Here is a 21,769-nt window from a genome sequence, read left to right as displayed (position 1 = left end):
TTTCATCATCTGCCGTGACGAGATTTGAACCCAGATCCCCAGCTAAGTTTCTGGATTAATAGTCCAGCAATAACACCACTAGGCCATCACATCCCCAACAACCCGCACTGTTGATGTCGCTCTGCATCACTAACCAGCTCTCCAGCCAACTGAGCCCCAGTGAGAGAAAACTCCACCATAAAAGAGCAGCAAGTGACGTGGAAGTGATTCCCCTCCACCCTGGAGATATAAATCTCTTACCCTCATCAGACTCTGGAGCCTCCTGGTCATCGCGATCAAAGCCATCCAAGTAAGTTATGTGAGGGAGGAGCTTGAAGATACTCTCTCTGTAGTCATTGGGGTTGGAGATGTCACAGTTGTACAGGTCCAAGCTCTTCAAATGAGTCAGGTTCTTCTGAAAATTAAAAAATAAAAATCAAAGTTAAATAAAGGACCCAAACAAAATAAGATTGTGAAACCTTGGTGGGCAGCGCAGTGGCACACAGTGATTAGCACTGCTACCTCAGCACCAGGGTTCAATCTCAGGCTCGCGTTACTGTCTGTGTGGAGTGTGCACATTCTCCCCGTGCCTGCATGGGTTTTCTCCAGGCGCTCCAGTTTCCTCCCACACTCCAAAGATGTGCTGGTTAAGTGGATTGGCCATGCCAAAATGCCCCTAGAGAATTAGCTAGTGTGTATGCATGGGGTTATAGGGATAGGGCCTGGATGGGATTGTGTGATCCATGAACAGGCTTTTGGGAATGTGTTCGGATCAGCAAAGATCAATTTTCAGACTCCTATTCCATATAACAGGCTCTCTGTCTGTTTCACACACTCCTTTTCTAGCAATCTGTGAAGAAACTGAAGACTTGTCTCTGTGTCCTTAAGACTCTCCAGCCTATTGCAGCCAGGAGTGCTGTTAATCAAAGTTCTCTGTATCATAAGACCATAATGTGGAGATGCCAGCATTGGATTGGGGTAAACATAGTAAGGAGTCTCACAACACCAGGTTAAAGTCCAACAGGTTTATTTGGTCGCAAAAGCCACTAGCTTTCGAAGTGCTGCTCCTTCATCATGTAAGTCATAAGACCATGAGACATAGGAGCAGAATTAGACCAGGAGCAGACTCAATGGGCTGAATGGCCTCCTCCTTTACTGTAAGGATTCTATGATTTGTACCTAAAGACAGTAGTCAAACTAAGGCATGTGCAAACAAACTGTCCCATTACATAGCCCACCAAGAGGAAATTTAAAGCAGTCTTAAATCCTTTGGTCAGACTTGAATCACCAACTATCAGATCAAAGCAAGTCAATCAAGTGAGTTTGGAACAGTCTAAAGTAGCACAGGACTGCTGTTAAATGGAGATACTGGCTCTCAGCTTGCACTTTACCTCACCGTAGTCTGCAACCAGACTAAAATACACAAGGTAATACAGAGAGACACAAGGAACTCTGCAGTTAAAGGAGTTAAAACTGGAAACAGTGAGGACGTGGGGAATAGACAGCTGGCATATATGGAGAAAAGAAAGACTTATATTTCCATTGTACCATTCACAATCTCAAAAATGTCCCAAAATGTTTCACAGTCAATAAGACACAAACTAGAAGCAGGAGTGGGCCATTCTGCCCTTCAAGCCTGCTCCACCATTCATAGAATTCCTACAGTGCAGGAGGCGGCCATTCGACCCATCAAGTCCACACTGACACCAATCTCACCTGGGCCTTACTCCCCACTACACCACACTTTTACCCCGCTAATCCCTCTAACCTACACATCCCAGGACACTAAGGACCAAAAAACCTAACCTGCACACCTTTGGACTGTGGGAGGAAACTGGAGTACCCAGAGGAAACCCATGCAGACACGAGGAGAACGTGCAAACTCCACAGACAGTGACCCAAGCCAGGAATCAAACCCAGGTCCTTGGAGCTGTGAGGCAGCAGTGCTAACCACTGTGCCATCCAAACATTTTGATCATTGAATTCAATATCTTGATCCCCCCTTCCTCCCATATCCCTTGATTTCTTTAGCCTCAAGAGTTATATCTAATTCCTTCTTGAAATCTCACGTTTTGGCCTCAGCTACTTTCTGTGGGAGTGAATTCCACACATTCCCCACCCTCTGGGTGAAGAAATTTCTCCTCACCTCAGTCCTAAAAGGTTTACCCCTTATCCTCCAAATTTAACAACAGACAAAATTCACAGCTTGGTAGCAAGGGGCAAAGATGGGAAATTTGGAGATCAGCTGATCACCATATCAAATGATCCACTGGGTGAAGGAACATGTTACAGTAATGGGGAAATGCTGCTGCAGGCTAACTTAGCACTTACTGCTCCAGGGCTGTCTCTGCCCTGACAGGGAGCATTTTGCATCTGGTCACCTTCACTGGGGATCAGTAGACTCGATGGGCTGAGTGGCCTAATTCTGCTCTTATGTCTCATGGTCTTATGACTCACCTGATGCAGGAGCACTGCATTGAAAGCTAGTGGCTTTTCCTACCAAATAAACCTGTTTGACTTTAACCTAGAGACTCCTTACTGTGTGGGACCCCAGTCCAACGCCGGCATCTCCACATTATGGTCTTATGATACAGAGAACTTTGTGATTAACAGCAGTCACAGCACTCCTGGCTGCAATAGGCTGGAGAGTCTCGAGGACACAGATACAAGTCTTCAGTTTCTTCACAGATTGCTAGAAAAGGATTGTGTGAAACTGACAGAGAGCCTGTTATGTGGAAAAGGAGACTGATCCAAACACGTTCCCAAAAGCCTGTTCATGGATTACACAAATCAGGTTACATACATTCCCACAGTGCAGAAGGTGCTCATCCGGCCCATCGAGCCTGAAACTGAGAACAATCCCACCCAGGCTCTATCCCTGAAACCCCACCTATTTACCCTGCTAATCCCTCTAACATATACATCCAGGGACACTAAGGGGCAATTTAGCATGGCCAATGTACCTAACCCACACATCTTTGGAGTGTGGGAGGAAACCCACGCAGACACAGGGAGAATGTGCAGACTCCACACAGACAGTGACCCAAGCCGGGAATCGAATCCTGGCGCTGTGATGCAGCAGCGCTAACCACCTGAAATTGGTGTAACAAGGGCAGCATTAGATTCCTTGTTAACTCAGTGTGCCGCAAAGAGTTTAAGGTTTGCTGGACAGAAGTTTATAGAATCCCTACTGTGCAGGAGGAGGGCATCTGCACTGATCATATCCACTCCAGGCCTTATCCTCATCATGCCATGCATTTCCCCTGCTAGTTCCACTGATGCTAAGGGGCAATTTAGCATGGCCATTGCAATAACCCACATATCTGTGGGTGGAAACAGGAGAATCCAAAGGAAACCCATGCAGACACGGGGAGAACATGCAAACTCCACACAGACAGTGACTCAAGTCAGGAATCGAACCTTGGTCCTTATTTATAAACAGATGGCACAATGTTTACTACTGCCAACCACTGGTTTTATATTATTTTTAATTTTGAATGAAGCCCAGTAGGGGAATCTTTGGATATTATAAACCCAGATCCTGCAGTAAACAGATCCAACAATGGCAAGGGAAGGTCAGGAACTGACTGCTGGCCAGTCCCGCCCCAGGATGGAGGTGGATTCCAGCCTAACAGCTCCCATCCCAGGGGACGTGAAATCCACAGCTTCACACCAGACAACACATCTCACATTTTCAGACATTCCGGACTTGGGCAGGTCACAGTCAGACTGATCCTGGAAATATCAGGAAATAAACACTCTCCAACAAGTGCTGCAGATGTGTGGAGCAGAGTTTCCAGCCTGCTCAGAACCAAATCTCCCCCTTTCCACGCTCTGTGCTGTGAGCATGTCCTGCATCAATGTGCGCTCACCATCAGACCTGAGCAATGGTCACTTACCAGAGGCTCTACCGTGCTGTAATCTTTGATCTTATTGCTGCTCAGGTTGAGGTACACAAGGTTGGGACATTTCTCCGTCAATAAGTCTAGTCCTCCTGAGATGGAGTTATCACTGAGTTCCAGCTGTGTGCACAGAGAGAGAGATCAGAACGACTTTCACAATAAGGTTTCGTTATCAGATATCTGGTAATGGTCACAACACTGAATACAGGAGTTGGGACATCTTGTTGAAGTTGTACAAGACATTGGTAAGGTCACACTTGGAATACTGTGTACAGTTCTGGTCACCCTATTATAAAAAGATCATTATTAAACTAGAAAAAGAGTGCAAGAAAGATTTACTAGGATGCTACTGGGACTTGATGGATTGAGTTATAAGGAGGTTGGACAGACTGGGACTTTTTTCCTCTGGAGTTTAGAAGGCTGAGGGACGATCTTATAGAGGTCTATAAAATAATGAGAGGCACAGACCAGCTGGATAGTCAATATCTTTTCCCAAAGGTAGGAGAGTCTAAAGGGCATAGGTTTAAGGTGAGAGGGGAGAGATACAAAAGGGTCCAGAGGGGCATTTTTTTCCACACAGAGGGCGATAACTGTCTGGAACAAGCTGCCAGAGGCAGTAGTAGATGTGGGTACAATTTTGTCTTTTAAAAAAGTGTTTAGACAGTTACATGAGTACGACAGGTATAGAGGGATATGGGCCAAATGCAGGCAGTTGGGACTCGCTTAGGGGTTTAAAAGAAGAGGGTGCATTGAGCAAGTTGGGCTGAAGGGCCTGTTTTCATGCTGTAAACCTCTGTGGACTCAATCTTAGAAACTGGCATTTATATTTTATTCCTTTAGCTAGAAAAGGGAAGGAAGTATTGTTGAACAATACAAGGCATTAGTGAGGCGGCACCTGGCCTGTTGTACACAGGTTTGGTCTCTGTATGTGAGGAAAAATGTAGTGGAGGAAGCTCAGAGGAGGTTCACTGGATTGATTCCTGAGGTAAGGGATTTGAAGAGAGATCAGCTGATTACCATATCAACAAGGGGGAAGGAACAGGCTACGGTAACAGGGAAATACTACTGCAGGCTTATTCAGAATTAATCTCTCCACAGATACTGTCAGACTTGCTGAGATTTTTCCAGCATCTGTAGTATTTTACCTTTACAGTCAATTATTTTAAAGTACAATCACTATTATAATGTAGGAAACAGCAACATGGCCATACAGAAAATAGCTTAACCAGTTAATTTCTTCCCCCACCACAATCCTGTACCCCCAACAAACCATGTTTCTGACAGTCTGCTGCTGGAAAAGTTCACCTTTAAGAGTTTGTGGAGGTTTGGGAGTTTAGCAAGAGACTTGAGTCCCACGTTGATCATACTGAGATACTCCAGCTCCTTAAACCCATCATCAAAGCCATCGATCTCTCCTTCATTGCTGCGACAATTGTCAATTACTAGCTCTGCGACCTGAAATCAGAGAGGCAGAAAGACAGGCTTGTGACAGCTGATCATTTCATTTCCGTGCAATCAAACTCCTCTCTGCCGCAGTAACTCACAGGAGGTGCCCATGAGTGTACACTGATCGAGACACCTAGAGCCCCATTACTATCCGCTAACCTCCCTACGGTTCCTTCCCCAAAATCGTGCTATCCACTCACCTCCTCACCACCTCACTTCCAGCCGCTAACCTCCTCCTCCCTTCTTGCTGTGTGTAGGGGCTATAAGCTAGGGGCTGTGTTAGCACAGTAGTAAAGTCTGTTGCTACCCCTCGCCAATGTGGCTGTGAAACCAGAGGGTACCTTGGCCTTTGGAAATGCATCATAGAAGCACTTCATATGGATGGCACAGTGGTTAGCACTGCTGCCTCACTATGCCAGGGACCTGGGTTGGATCAGTATGTGTGGAGTCTGCACTTCTCCTGTGTCTGTGGAGGTTTCCTACCACAGTCTGAAAGATGTGCTGGTTAGGTGGATTGGCCATGCTAAATTCTCCCTTAGTGCACCCGAATAAGCACCGAGAGTGTGGCAACTAGGGGATTTTCACAGTTTGATTTGATTTATTATTGTCAGGTATATTTGGATACAGTGAAAAGTATTGTTTCTTGCACACTATACAAACAAAGCATACCATTCATAGAGAAGGAAAGAAGAGGGTGCAGAATGTAGTGTTACAGTCACGGCTAGGGTGCAAAGATCAACTTAATGCAAGGTAGGTCCATCCAAAAGTCTGACAGCAGCAGGGAAGAAGCTGTTCTTGAGTCGGTTGGTATGTGACTTTGGACTTTTGTATCTTTTTCCCAATGGAAGGTGGTGGAAGAGAGAATGTCCGGGGTGCGCGAGTCCTTAATTATGCCGGCTGCTTTTACCAAGGCAACGTGAAATGTAGACAGTCAGTGGATGGGAGGCTGGTTTGTGTGATGGACTGGGCTACATTCATGACCTTTTGTAGTTCTTTGCGGCCTTGGCAGAGCAGGAGCCCACACCAAGCTGTGATACAACCAGAAAGGATGCTTTCTATGGTGCAGCTGTAAAAGTTGGAGAGAGTCGTAGCTGACATGCCAAATTTCCTTAGTCTTCGGAGAAAGTAGAGGGGTTGTAACTTCATTGCAGTGTTAATGTAGGCCTATTTGTGACACTAACAAATAAACTCTTTAGAAGAACAGTGGGAAATTGGCAATAGGATCCCTGGGCAATACAGGACTGTGTTCCTATCTGCCTACACGAGGGGCCATTGGATCACCTCACATCGAGGTATCTGATACATCAAGTTCAGGTGCCTGACCTCTTGGGTACCCTGTTACCAGGGTCAGAAAATTCCATCCAACAACACCAGTCATTCCAACAAGAAACCTAGTCATAGGTCAGAGCAAGAGAAGCTTCCAAACAGATTGCAGTGTTGCAATCTGTTTCAATAGATTGATGTTTCTCCAATTACAGCATCAACTACACTGTCGTTCCTTCGAATACCAACTCTCTTCTACCTCACCCTGCCAACACATTTCAGAACTTCCGTTCCCCGGACTTCAAATCCATGGGATTCTTTAGCAACACCTTTCTCTCACAGTCCGAGTGTCTGAAATCCCAAACCTGTTGTAACCGAACCCCGTCACCACGTGGGTGTTCGTCTTACCTAATCCCATATTTCCTAATCATGACAAGTTGCTGCATTTTTGGGTTTCTCAATCATAACTGCAGATCAGGAATCATTCCAAAATAAAAGGTGGAATGGTTTGTTGGTTTAGGATTACACATGTCTGGGTCAATGTCCCACAGTAAACTGGTCGACTCGTGCCCAATAACAGATGGAAATGGACTCCTTCACTACGGTGTCTGATGTTTGTCCAGTTTGTAAACAGTATTGTCAACACCAATTATTCGATGGGAGTCTCTGGAATTTGAACGTAAGTTCCTGTTATTTCTGGTTTAGTTTTTTTAAAAGAAGTTTGTTTATTAATGTGACAAATCGGCTTACATCAACACTGCAATGATTTTACTGTGAACTGTCACACTCTGCCATTAATTGTTCTACTATCACATTCGGATACACTGAGGGAGAATTTAGCATGACCAATGCACCCTAACCAGCACGTCTTTCAGACTGTGGGAGGAAAGCGGAGCACCCGGAGGAAACCCACGTACACATGGGGAGAACGTGCAGACTCCGCACAGGCAGTGACCCAAGCTGGGAATCGAACCCGGGTCCCTGGCGTTGAGACAGCAGTGCTAACCCACTGTGTCACCGTGCTGCTGGGAATCAAACCCGGGTCCCTGGTGCTGTGGGGCAGCAGTGCTAACCCACTGTGTCACCGTGCTGCCGGGAATCAAACCTGGGTCCCTGGTGCTGTGAGGCAGCAGTGCTAACCCACTGTGTCACCGTGCTGCTGGGAATCGAACCCGGGTCCCTGGTGCTGTGAGGCAGCAGTGCTAACCCACTGTGTCACCGTGCTTCTGGGAATCAAACCTGGGTCCCTGGCGCTGTGAGGCAGCAGCGCTAACCCACTGTGTCACCGTGCCCCCGGGAATGGGACCCGGGTCCCTGGTGCTGTGAGGCAGCAACGCTAACCCACTGTGCCACCATACTGACATCTGACATCCCTACACCATATTTTCACATTCGCTCAACAAATCAGTGACCTAGTAAAAATAGAAGAGGTTTACCATCTGTCAGTGATGGGGAATTAGATTATGAATTACAGCTTTGTGTACACTGTGCAGAGAACAGGCCCCAGGATGTCTTCTACATTAGAAATGGCGAGTGATGAACATTAGAACTGCAGCCCAACTGCGACACACTGAGGCTCTGCTGGAGTTACACAGGGAAGCACTCAAGGCTGCTCCATTGCTGTCAGACAGATGGCTGGAGATAAGATGGCTGCACTAATGACACACCCCAACGCCCAGACTCGCCAGTCTCTCCTTCACCCAATGAGCAAAAACACTCAGATTTCCAATGGGTGACCAGAAACCAGAATGGTGTGCGGAGCTTATTGGCTTCATAGCATCCCTACAGTGCAGATGGAGGCCATTCAGCCCATCGAGTCTGCACCGACAACAATCCCACCCAGGCCCTATCCCCGAAAGCCCACATATTTACCCTGCTAATCCTTCTAATATACACATCCTGGGACATTAAGGGGCAATTTAGCATGACCAATCAACCTAACCTGCACACCTTTGGTGCATGGGAAGAAACTGGAGCACCTGGAAGAAACCCACGCAGACACGGGGGTGGGGGGAATGTGCAGACTCCACACAGTGACCCAAGCTGGGACTCAAACCCGTGTCTCTAGAGCTAGAAAGGCAGCAGTGCTAACCACTCTTCCACCCTCACAAGTTGTATCCATCAGGACATATGCTTAACACCCTTTTAAATAAAAATCATCCAAAAAGGCCACTAACGGTCTCCCTCTTCTGAGTACGAGTCAACCATTAGGAAAGCACAGTTTACGAGCCTAAGGACTGGTGCCCAGACTCACCCCATTGTTGGGAAATTAAACACGCGCTTACGTGGGAGTGTTTAAAATCGGACACAAAAAGACACACTTTGTTACTGACAAATCCATTCCAGCATACCGGGCATTCCTCTCGCAGTCTTGAATACATTTCAATTCTAATACTTAAGAACAAGAATTGGTGTCAAAAGTTTTCATCTTGCATCCAGCAGAACCAACACAAGAATGCCAACTTTTAAAAGGATCACAACAATTTATACCACAGGGTGCCGACTGGTCAGCCAGTCGACCCGGATTCAAACTGCACATTCCCCTCAGTTCTTTGTGACAACTGCAGCACAGACCGTACGTACCCAGCTCACACCTGCAAAACTCAACAAAAATATCCAACTTCCGGCGCGATTCACAAATGAGCAGCACTCGAACACTCCCGAGTGTGTCAACACTAACAGCAATATAAGTGTGAAGAGGTAACTGAGAAGATAGATGAGGGCAGTGCAGTTGATATTGTCTACATGGACTTCAGCAAGGCCTTTGACAAGGTATCGCATGGTAGGTTGCTGCATAAAGTTAAATCTCACGGGATCCAGGATGAGGTATCTGAATGGATACAAAATTGGCTTGATGACAGGAGCCAGAGGGTGGGTTGCAGAGGGGTTTTCAAACTGGAGCACTGTGACCAGTGGTGTGCCTCAGCGATCGATGCTGGGTCCACTGTTATTTGTCATTTATATTCATGATCTGGGTGAGAATATAGAAAGCATCGTAAGTAAGTTTGCAGATGACACCAAGATTGGTGGCATAGTGAAGAAGGTTATCTCAGATTGCAAAGGGATCTTGATCGATTGGGCCAGTGGGCTGATGAATGGAGTTGAATTTAGATAAATGCAAGGTGATGCATTTTGGTAGATTGAACCAGGGCAGAACTTACTCGGTTTAATGGTAAGGTGTTGGGGAGAGTTACAGAACAAAGAGTTCTAGGGGTACATGTTCAAGTGGAGTCACAGACGGACAGAGCGGTGAAGGCAGTGTTCAGCATGCTTGGTTTCATTGGTCAGAACATTGAATACAGGAGTTGGGCCGTCTTGTTGAAGTTGTACAAGACATTGGTAAGGCCACACTTGGAATTGAACATCGAACATAGAAAAACTACAGCACAAACAGGCCCTTTGGCCCACAAGTTGTGCTGAACATATCTCTACCTACTAGGCTTACCTGTAACCCTCAATCTTACCAAGTCCCACGTACTCATCCAGAAGTCCCTTAAAAGACCCTATCAAATCCACCTCCACATCACCGCCAGCAGCCAATTCCAAACACCCACCACCCTCTGAGTGAAAAACTTATCCCTGACATTTCCTCTGTACCTACTCCCCAGCACCCAAAACCTGTGTCCTCTAGTGGCAGCCATTTCAGCCCTGGGAAAAAGCCTCTGAGAATCCACCCGATCAATACCTCAACATCTTATACACCTCTATCAGGTCACCTCATCCTTCGTCTCTCCAAGGAGAAAAGACTGGGCTCTCTCAACCTATCTTCATAAGGCATGCCACCCAATCCTCTGCACCCTTTCAATGGCTTCCACATCTTTCCTGTAATGAGGCAACCAGAACTGAGCACAGTACTCCAAATAAATACTGTGTACAGTTCTGATCACCCTGTTATAGAAAGGATATTATGAAACTACAAAGAGCGCAGAAGAGATTTACTAGGATGCTACTGGGACTTGATGGTTTGAGTTATAAGGGGAGGCTGGATAGACTGGGACCTTTTCCTCTGGAGCGTAGGAGGCTGAGGGGTGATCTTATAGAGGTCTATAAAATAATGAGGGGCACAGATCAGCTAGATAGTCAATATCTTTTCCCCAAAGGTAGGGGAGTCTAAAACTAGAGGGCAGAGGTTTAAGGTGAGGGGAGAGATACAAAAGGGTCCAGAGGGGCAATTTTTTTTTCCACACAGAGGGTGGAGAGTGTCTGGAACAAGCTGCCAGAGGTAGCAGTAGAAACAGATACAATTTTGTCTTTTGAAAAGAGTTTGAATATGGGCCAAGTGGGGGTGGAAGTGGGATCAGTGTAGATGTAACGTAGCTGATGCAGATTTGATGGGCTGAAGGGCCTCTTCTTCATTGTATGAATCTAGCAATCGTAACTCGAGCCAGATACAACAACCCAAAGTCCACTGTGCTCTCGGGAAACTGAATTCCACAGTCCCTCTTCACCTCCATCCTAAATGGAAGACTGATTCTAGATTCCCAAGCAAAGTGAAACACCTTCTCAAGCCTGTCCCTGTCAAGCCCCCTTAGAATCTTAGCTGTTTCAATAAGATGGGCAGGTTAGATGGATTGGCCATGCTAAGTTAACCCTTAGTGTCTGGGGGATTAGCAGGGTAAATGTGTGGGTTTACGGGAATAGGGCCCAGGTGGGTCAGTGGTCGGTGCAGATCAGATGGGCCGAATATCTGTAGAGATTCTATGATCAGCTCTCATTCTTCTAAACGCCAAGGTGTACAAGCCCAACCTATCCTTGTGAGATAAACCCCTTTATCTTACTCTGAGCTGCTTATAATGCATCTGTATCCCTCCTCAAGGAGACTGAGACTCTGCACAATACTCTGTGTAATCTCGCCAAAATCCTGCATAGATTTTAAAAAAATGACAGCAATCTCCATCACCTCAGACCTCACCAACCTGCCACCTGGCAGTACAGAACACTTTTGTCTTCCCCTCAAGCACAGCATTAGCTGCTCAACGATGATGGACATTAGTACAGCAGGAACCACACCCTCAGTATTACACAGCGATGGACCACAGAATCCCTACACTGTGGGAAGAAGCCATTTGGCCTTTGGAGTCTGCACCAACCACAATTCCACACAGGCCCAATTCCCATTTACCCCAGCTAGTCCCCCGATACTAAGGGGCAATTTAGCACGGCCAATCCCCCTAACCTGCACATCTTTGGACTGTGGGAGGAAACCAGAGCACCCGGAGGAAACCCACTCAGACACGGAGAGAACGTGCAGACTCCACACAGTGACCCAAGCCAGCAATAGAACCCAGGTCCCTGGAGCTGAGAGGCAGCAGTGCTAACCCACTGTGCTGCATTTCCTGCTGGCTCACTTGCTTAACCAGCTTGGAGTATCAGAAGAGTGCTCCAGCTGCCAACAAGGCCTTCACAAGACAGACCACACACACCCGATGGCTCAGCGAGCAGCAAGAGCCTCACAGACCGTGAAAACTTTTGGCTCAATTCCAAGTGTGTGGAGTCAGTTGGTGTCAGTCCAACAGCATCAACAACTGGACTGAGGGGCAAACAGCCAGGGTTCCTGTTCTGACCAGCCTTGCAATGTCTGTTGGAACATGTACGTGTGGGACACCAGGCAGAGCAGTTACACCTCATCTCAGTAAGTAGTCTCAACACCAGCTAGCATGAGCTTTCATAGTGCTGCCTCTTCATCAGGCACTCACCTCGTGCGACCAAATAAACCTTGTTAGACTTTAACCTGGTGTTGTGAAGTTACTTACTGTGCCCACCCCAGTCCAATGTCGGTAACTCCACACCACGGCTACCTCATCTCAGGATGAAAGACTGACTAGTTTGCCCAAAATGGCCGATTTCTGTTCCTAACAAGTTCTTCAGAATCAATTCAATGGCAAGAAAGTTGGTCACAACATCAACTGCAGCGATTGGAGGCAGGTCTGATCAGTCAACGCTGGGTGTGTCTCAATCACTGCGGCAGGCGTTGTACGAGATGGAGATCCCTTTCACCCCCTCAACTACCTCTTCTATCAACAATACCGGGAGCGTAAGTGCAAACGGAAGACTAATCAGCCCAAAACAAAATCATCGAGAGGAAGCCTCCCACAAAATGACCCAGCAATTTGGATGCAAGATACATGGAATGTGTTGTAGAAACAGAAGGCCATCTGTAAATTGTCCAGTCACACACTGTATGGTGCACCATTAAACCATATAGACCGGGGAAACACCAAGGATCAGACCAGGTTGAGAAACCCATGGATCTATGATAACTATTTATTGGTGTAACATATAGGCTTACATTAACACTGTAATGAAGTTACTGTGAAAATTCCCCAGTCACCACACGCTGGCACCTGTTCACGGAGGGAGAATGTAGCACGGCTGATGCTAACCAGCAGTCTTTTAAACCGGACAGAAGACATCAATGAAGTAAACTACTCATCGTTATTCCATTGGCACTGACAGGGGGGAACAGGACAAGATGCATGATGATCAGACGTCACAAAACCGTTCCCAATAAACTCTCAAAGATCCATCTCCACCCTTACTTAGTGTAAGCCTACTTGTAACACTAATAAACAAACTTTAAAACTTTCCATATGTAACAGTAAGGCAAGAAAGGACAAGGGCAGAACAACTTGCACAAACAAGTTAATAAATATTGGGAACTCACACTGGGACATTGATAGGACCAGATAAACTAGGCATACTGCCCTGAGGAAAGCAAGCACACAGTTCCCAATAAATGTGCTGGGAATGTATGTGAAGAGAGAAGGAACACCCAGCCAAGGAGCCTCGGGAATCTCTGGCAGAGGTACAAAGGCAGCTAGGACAGGAGAAGACAACCAAGTTCACAAAATGGATTATTTGCAGGCAAAATGAGCAGCTCTCTCTCGAGTCAACCTTCCTGACCCAAGGTAGAGATGAGCTGAGAGTTTCAGATGGAGATCACTGAGCGTACAAGTCCTTTCTGAGACAACTCACCCCGGGCTTCCCTTACTTGGTGCACCCTATTGAAGGTCTCACAGGACTAACCAACCTGTAGTCAATGCTGCTTCTGCCAAGGTGACAAATCAGGGGCTGGGCACCTTCAGAGGTGCAGAGCTTCCTGCTTTTCTTTTGACAGTGCTTGGTACACCAGACCAACATTACTGGTGTTAAAGTGAAATCAGATTCAGCTCCCACTGCCAACATCAATATGACATCAGCTGTAGAAGTCAACACTCCACAACCACTGTGGTGAGAGGCTGTTCATCTACAATTCATACTGGGGGGTGGGGGCGGGGGTTAATCATTGACCAGAAACTGAACTGGACTAGCTATTTAAATACTGCGGCTATCAGGACTGGTCAAAGGCTAGGAATCCTGTGGTGAGTTACCCATCTCCTGACCCTCTCCCTCTAAACCAGCACATTCCCCGCTCCAACCTTCTCTTCCCTCCACCAAAGCCTACACACCATCCACAAGGACGCAAGTCAGGAGTGTGATGGAATACTCCCCACTTGCCTGGATGGGTGCAGCTCCAACAAGACTCAAGAAGCTCAACACCAACTAGGACAAAGCAGCCCCACCTGATTGTTACCCCTTCCACTAACATTCAATCCCTACACCGTTGATGAACAGTGGCAGCCATGCATACTATATACACAAGATACACTGCAGCAATTCACCAAAGATCTTTCGACAGCACCTCCCAAACCCACCACTGCTGACAACCAGAAGGACAAGGGCAGCAGATACCTGGAAACATCACCACCTGGAGGTTTCCCTCCAAGTCACTCACCATCCTGACTTGGAAGTATATCGGCTGTTCCTTCACTGTCGCTGCGTCAAAACCCTGGAACTCGCTCCTTAACACCTCAGGGACTGCAACAGTTCGAGAAGGCAACTCAGGGCAATAGGGATGGATGAAGAAGGCTGATCTAGTCAACAATGCCCACATCCCATAAAATCTAAAAGTTAACTCCAATTAACTCCAAAGACAGCTGCATTGACACAACTCCACTTGACCAGAGGTTACACCAAACAAAATTAACCGTGCTTCCCCTAGTAGATCAAGGCAAAGCTCCCCCCGCACCTCATCTTTCAATGTCCTTCGCAACTCTCCTCCCCAACTCCTGCGCTCATCTTGTCTACAAGACTGACCTCCTGCTCTAAATCAACCACTAACCCCCCCCACCCCCAATTCCCTAACTATTTTTGCAAATGGCTCCCCCTTCCTCTCAATCATCATACCCCTGCTCAAAATTCTACCCGATTTCTGACCCCTCTTTTCTCTGCAGTCCTTGAACGTGCTGTCTCTTCCCAGATTTATACCCACCCTTCCAATAGATATAATTATTCCCTCCCACTGGGGGATGCACCCCTGCCACCATACTGAAGGTACCCAAAGTCAGAACGGACATCCTCAGTGATGCTGGTAAACTACCCCTCCCTCCTCGCTCTGTCTGCAGTCTTTCATAGAATCTCTACAATGCAGGAGAGGCCATTTGGCCCATCAAGGCTGCACCAACTTGATATCTTACCCAGCAACCCCCTCCCTGTTGACTCACACATTTACCATAGCTAATCCCACCTAATCTACCCTTCTTGAAACACTAGGACAATTTAGCATGGCCAATCTACCTAACTATACATCTTTGGATTTTAGACCATAAGACATAGGAACAGAACTAGGCCCATCGAGTCTGCTCCACTGTTCAGTCATGGCTGATATTTTTCTCATCCCCATAACCCCGATCCCCTTATTAATCCAGAACCTATCTATCTCTGTCTTAAAGACACTCAGTGACCTGGCCTCCTCTGCAGCAAAGAGTTCCACAGATTCCCCACTCTCTGGCTGAAGAAATTCCTCCCCATCTCTGTTTTAAAAGGATTGTCCCTTTAGCCTGAGGTTGTGCCCTTTGGTTCTAGTTTTTCCTACTAGTGGAAACATCCTCTCCACGTCCACTCTATCCAGGCCTCGCAGTATCCTGTAAGTTTCAATAAGATCCCCCCTCATCCTTCTAAACTCCATTGAGTACAGACCCAGAGACCTCAACTGTTCCCCCGTGACAAGCTCTTCATTCCAGGGATCATTCTTGTGAACCTCCTCTGGATCCTTTCCAAGGCCGGCACATCCTTCCTTAGATACGGGGCCCAAAACTGCTCACAATACTCCAACCTTTAACAAGGTTGATTACAGTATTCCATTCCAATGCTTCGCCCTTCTTGGCACTGCAGGTTAGGACAATCCCTGCTTATTCTATTCTTATCTATTCAGCTGTAGTCAGAATCAGTTCCAACAGCCTCTTCTTGTTCCATTAATGGTGGAGTTCCCCAAGGATCTATCTTTGGATGCTTGCTGGGCCAGCATCTCATCTTACCCGCCTCCGCTGCAAACTCCAGCTCCTAGAGTAGGTACAGTGGTGGAGGCTATCATTCAGCCCATTGAGTCCACACCGACCACAATCTCACCCAGGCCCCTATCCCTGTAACCCGATGTATTTATCCTGCTAATCCCCCTGACACTAAGGGGCAATTTAACATGGCCAAATCAGCCTAACCTGTACATCTTTTGACTGTGGGATGAAACCGGAGCGGAAACCCACACAGACTTGGGGAGAATGTGCAGACGCCGCAGAGACAGTGACCCAAGGCCAGGAATTGAACTTGGGTCCCTGGTGCTGTGAGGCTGCAGTGCTAACCCACTGTGCTGCCCTTGGCTCATTCAAAACCCTCTATCCAAACTCATACCAGGGCCTATTCCACCATCACTCCTCTGCTCACTGACCTGTCACCTGGCCCATCAAAACTTCAACATTTAAAATCCACCCCCATGGCTTCACCTCTCTGTGTAACCTCCAGCCCAGCCCCCTTGAGAGGGGGTTATACAATCAAGAGCCCAATTTTAACTTCTTGCATGCACTCAAACTTCCCTCACTCCACAGGGAATCCCTACTTCCCAAGTCTCTTCACTTCTCTCTCTCTTTCCTCCAAGATGCCCCTTAAAATCCATCTCTTAGGGCCAATCTTCCGATCACCTGTTCTAGCATTTCATCATAAGGTAAAAGAATGGAGGTTTGTCTGATTATCGGTGCGGTGAGATTTCACTCATCTCTACACGTGCAGATGTTTAGCATAGACACCTCTGAATCCCTATAGTGTAGGAGTCCATTCAGCCCATCGAATCTGCGCTGACCACAACCCCACCCAGACCCTATCCATGTAAACCCAGCTAGTCCCCTTGACAGTAAGAGACCAATCCCCTTGACACTTACGAGGCCAATCCACCTAACTTGCATATCTTTGGACTGTGGGAGGAAACTGGAGCACCTGGAGGAAACACACGTAGACACAGAGAGAACATGCAAACCTCAAGTGACCCAAGCCAGGAATCAAACCTAGGCCCTTGGCGACGTGAGGCAGCAGTGCTAACCACTGCGTCGCCAGTTGAGTAGGGTGGTTCCCAAGACTGAACATGCTGCCAAGTGGTCCTGTCTAGATTCATTCACAAAGTGTGGCTGCCTGAGGGATGTTGTGGGGAGGACAGGGAACTATTGATACCAAGAGATAACACACCCAGGGGAGCATTAAACAAAGACAATGGCTGTTGTCACGCAAGTCATTGCACAAAACTTATTCAATTATTACGATGACTGCGAGATTCCACTTTTAATAGATTCCATCCCTGCCAAGTGCACCCTATTGCTCAGCTACAGTTCCACAGAACACTCAGAAGACAGGAGCAGGAGGCCATTCGGCCCTTCGAGCCAGCGCCGCCATTCATTACCATCATGGCTGATCTTCCAATTCAATAGCCTAAACCTGCTTTCGCCCCATAACCTTTGATCCCATTCACCCCCTGTGCGATATCCAGCCACCTCTTGAATATTTTCAATGTTTTGGCATCAACTACTTCCTGTGGGAATAAATTCCACAGGCTCACCACTCTCTGGGTGAAGAAATGTCTCCTCATACAAGTCCATAAGCTATTTCGACATTAAAGACCTCAAGAGCCAAAACCAGCCCTCTCCTCATCCAAAAGAAACACCAGATAGAGGACAGAAGCAAGCACCCCACATAGACAGTAACCCAGATCCCTTTCTGCAAAGGGAGGAGTGGCATTGCTGAAGCCTGCACCTTAATTGTTGCCCTGGGAGAGATCAGTTAGAGACCAAGGTTAAACTGGGGGAGCTTCGAGTCTGCATCTGGTCCCATGCCACATTGAGTGATGGTGCTTTGCACAGGGACTCTCGCAGGAGTATGTTGGCCCAAGTCTGCTGATCAGAGTTCATGTCTATCTTGGCCAAGCAGCAGATCCAGCTGCAATTTCTTTTCTTTTCATGGGTAAGATCAAGCATCTAAGCAAGTCCAAGGTGCCTCACTTCGTCAGCTTGGATCCAGTTTGTTTCCTTTGTGGGGACCTTGAACTGGATTCAATTGGAGATTGAATTTGGTTTTTGGAGCAAGCAGGGAATGGATTTGGGTTTGCCTGCTCCACTCTGGGCACTGGCTTTATTTATTAGTGTCACAAGTAGGTGTACATTAACACTGCAAATGAAGTTACTGTGAAAATCCCCTAATCACCACACTCTAGCGCCTGTACACTGAGGGGCAATTTTAGCTTGGCCAATGCACCCTAACCAGCACTGTGGGAGGAAACCGGAGCACCCAGAAGAAACCCAAGCAGACACGGGGGAGAACGTGCAGACTCTACACAGACATGACCCGAGCCAGGAATCGAACCTGGGTCCCAATGCTAACCACTATGCCACCATGTCAACAGCATTGTTGTCCATCCCTAACTGCCCCTTGAACCAAGTGCCTTGCTAGGCCATTTCAGTGCTGTTAAAGAGTCAACCATATTGCTGTGGACCTGGAGTCACGTGTAGAGCGGGTAAGGCCAGCAGATTTCCTTCACTAAAGGACATGAGGGAATCAGGTGGAGTTTTTGCAGAATGTTAAGTTTGTGGTCACCATCACTAAGGCAAGCTGTCAATTCCAGACTTCTTTGCAAATTGAATTAAAAAAAAACAACCAGGTGCCATGGATTTGAACTCATGTCCCCAGAGTATGTGCCTGGGCCCCTAGGTTACTGGTTCTGTGATATGACCACAGTGATGGCGGCAAGATGTACGATCCAGGTCTTCCTAGAAGGATTCATTACATTGAGATGGACGAGTTACAACTCTACAATAACAGCCGACATTTGTATAGTGCCCTCAATTTAATGGGAGCATCAACTAGTCTGGGCGGGGGTCCCAAAATTGATCAGTGACCAGCACAGGGGGTGGGGGGCACAGAAGCAGGATGCAGTGCAGAACCTTAGAGGGAACAGTTACAGCAAGCGATCACTTGAGAAAATCAACTCTGAACTGAATGCTGAGGATTAAAAGAATTGCTGAAACTCATTGGTGTATCTTCACCCCCTCACAATTTTAAATGAATAATACTGAATTTTCAAACTTTTTGAATGGGCCTACATCGTGCTAAGTTGATCCTCCTCCTAGCTATGACTGCAACACTGCATCCTTTCCCTTCTTTAAGTTCACTGAATCCCTGCAGTACAGAAGGAGGCCATTCGGCCCTGTACCGACCACAATCCCACCCAGGCCCTATCCCCGTAACCCGATGCATTTCCCTAACTTGTCCCACTGACACTTAAGTGACAATTTAGCATGGTCAATCAACGTAACTCGCACATGGGAGGAAACTGGGGCACCCAAGAAACCCCATGCAGACATGGGGAGAACGTGCAGACTCTGCACATAGTCATCCGAAGCCAGAATTGAACCTGGGTCGCAGGTGCTGTGAGGCAGCAGTGCTAACCACTGCACAACCGTGCCGCACATGAACGGTAAACTTTCTCTGTATAACGTGCTAGAAACACTACTTTTCACTGTCTCCCAATACGTGACAACAACAGATCAAATTATATGTACACACAAATTGATATCATACATCTTTTAAAATATCAGAGAATGGACCCAATCTTTTGGGGTCCTGTAATCAAACCTCGCAATACAAAAAAAATGGAGGCAAAAGAAAGGGGGGGTGGTTTCAGAATTGTACCCACACCCAGAACCCTGGTGTCCAAACCTACTCAAACGCCACAGTCCAGCTGGTTAAAATGTCAGTAAACCTTTCAACTTCCAACAGTTAAAACTCACAGCCACAATACAATCCAGAAAACAATAATTTGCCTCAAACTCACCCAGCTTCATTCCCCCCTTTATGATTCCCCCTCCCCCCCTTTATGATTACCCCCTTGGAAAGACATCACAATAAATAAATGAAAGGGACGCATACACAGACTCACTGATTAGGGTGGAGAGAATTTACAGTGAAGTGGGGTGGGGGAAGAGGAGACGGCAAGGGAGAGAAATTAAAACAGAAATAAGACGTGGGGAAGAAAAGAGAGGGAAATAATAAAAAAAAAGGAGAGGGATTGTCAGTGGGAGGGAAAACTCAACCATCCTTTATGGGCTGTTTCTGTGAATAACTGTGAAAATGCAAAGAACCTCCCCAAGTCTCAGCAAGAATAAAGTTGCACCTCCAAAAAAAAACATGAATTAAAATGTCCATTAGTCCAAACACAATAAAATTATATATTTTTTTAAGAATTACAGGGGGAAATTATAGAAGGAAGGAGGGGGTAAAAACAAGGGAGGTTGGGCAAATTTAAGGGAAATTATAACAATCTTAACCCCAAATGTGGTGGATAAATAAGTGATACTTTGGACGTCCAAAACAAAATCATAAATTAAAATGTTCATTAACTCAAACTCAAAAAATTTATTTTTAAGAATTGCAGGGGGTAATCACAGCGTGAGGGGGGGGAGGGGAAAGGGGGGTAATCACAGCGCGAGAGGGGGAGGGGAAAGGGGGGTAATCACAGCGCGAGAGGGGGAGGGGAAAGGGGGGTAATCACAGCGCGAGAGGGGGAGGGGAAAGGGGGGTAATCACAGCAGCAGGGGGGAAGGGGAAAAGGGGCTAATCACAGCAGGGGGGGAGGGGAAAGGGGGGTAATCACAGCAGCAGGGGGAAGGGGAAAAGGGGCTAATCACAGCAGCAGGGGGGAGGGGAAAGGGGGGTAATCACAGCAGCAGGGGGAAGGGGAAAAGGGGGTAATCACAGCGGGGGGGAGGGGAAAGTGGGGTAATCACAGCTGCAGGGGGGGGGAAGGGGAAAGGGAAAGGGGGCAATCACAGCAGCAGGGGTGGAATGGGAAAGGGGGGTAATCAGTGGGGGAGGGGGATAATCATAGTGGGGAGAAGGGGAAAGGGGAGTAATCATTAGCAGGGGAGGGGGAAAGGGGGGCCATCATACTGAGGGGGAGGGGAAATCATGAAGGGGAAAAGGGGGGAATGAAGCTGGGAGAGTTTGAGGTAAATTATTGCAATCTTAATCCTGAAATGTGAGTAAATAAATCAGTCCTTTGCTCCTGTAAAAAAAAAAGGGGGGGGTTTGAAATCACCAAGAGAAGTGACATGTGGTGTTGAAGCTCACTCCATTAATGTGTAATAACCCACTCCTCCTCCCCCCCCGTACCTCGCCTGGGCTCCTGTTCCTCAGCTCCAGGTTGATCCTTTTCTTCATCTCCATTTTCTCCAGCTTGCTCCTCTTCTTTCCACAAAAATAATAAAAAAATAAAAAACTTCAGGGGGAAAATAAAAACAAAAAAAAATAAATAAAGCTGCTTTGCTCTCTCTCTCTCCCTTCTCTCAGGCTCTTTCCCCCCCCACCCCCCTCACACACAGAGAGAGAGAGAGAGGCTCCAGCCAAGGACAAACAGCCTTTATCTCCTCACAGCGACTCAGCCTCCATTACACACTCAGCCCAGCCTGGCTGCTTCTCCCGCCTCCGCCTGCCTCCCATTGGCCGCCGCCTCAGCCTCCGCCCCTGTCCATTGGTCCAACTCCACGTCCATCAGTCCGCCCGCCTTTAATTCCCGATCGCTATTGGTCAACCGTTACGTCCATCATCAGACTGGGATGGGCGGGATTTGGGGCGCCACCCGTGATTGGTTCTGACCACTCCGACCCCGCCCACCCCGTGAGTTTTGTCGCTTTCTATTGGGAGGTTCCGTTGGATGGTACCCATCTCCTTCTTCCGCCTCCCCCGGGAGAGTAGCTGTCAATCAAGAGACGGCTCCCGCCCTCGCCCAAGGCGCGCTACATCATTGGTCGAGGCGGCAAAGAAGGGGC

At 47.4% G+C, this 21,769-nt stretch overlaps 1 protein-coding gene across 1 annotated transcript in view; it reads right to left on the bottom strand.

The window, feature by feature from the left end:
* Positions 1 to 21,385, bottom strand: part of anp32e (acidic (leucine-rich) nuclear phosphoprotein 32 family, member E) — a 29,888-nt gene extending 8,503 nt beyond the window's left edge. Inside the window, exons 1-4 of the mRNA XM_080182721.1 lie at positions 21,114 to 21,385; positions 5,187 to 5,336; positions 3,879 to 4,001; positions 241 to 394 (exon numbers count right to left, since the gene is read on the bottom strand). Coding sequence (XP_080038847.1) covers positions 241 to 394; positions 3,879 to 4,001; positions 5,187 to 5,336; positions 21,114 to 21,167 — 481 coding nt within the window. The 5' untranslated portion in view covers positions 21,168 to 21,385. The remainder of the gene's footprint in view (positions 1 to 240; positions 395 to 3,878; positions 4,002 to 5,186; positions 5,337 to 21,113) is intronic.
* Positions 21,386 to 21,769: the final 384 nt, after the last annotated feature.

The sequence above is a fragment of the Carcharhinus amblyrhynchos genome, unplaced genomic scaffold (assembly GCF_965287045.1).
Source record: "Carcharhinus amblyrhynchos unplaced genomic scaffold, sCarAmb.v2.hapA scaffold_85, whole genome shotgun sequence".
Lineage (NCBI taxonomy): Eukaryota > Metazoa > Chordata > Chondrichthyes > Carcharhiniformes > Carcharhinidae > Carcharhinus > Carcharhinus amblyrhynchos.
The sequence above is the reverse complement of the archived record's forward strand: the minus strand, read 5'-3'. Positions and strand labels throughout refer to the sequence as shown.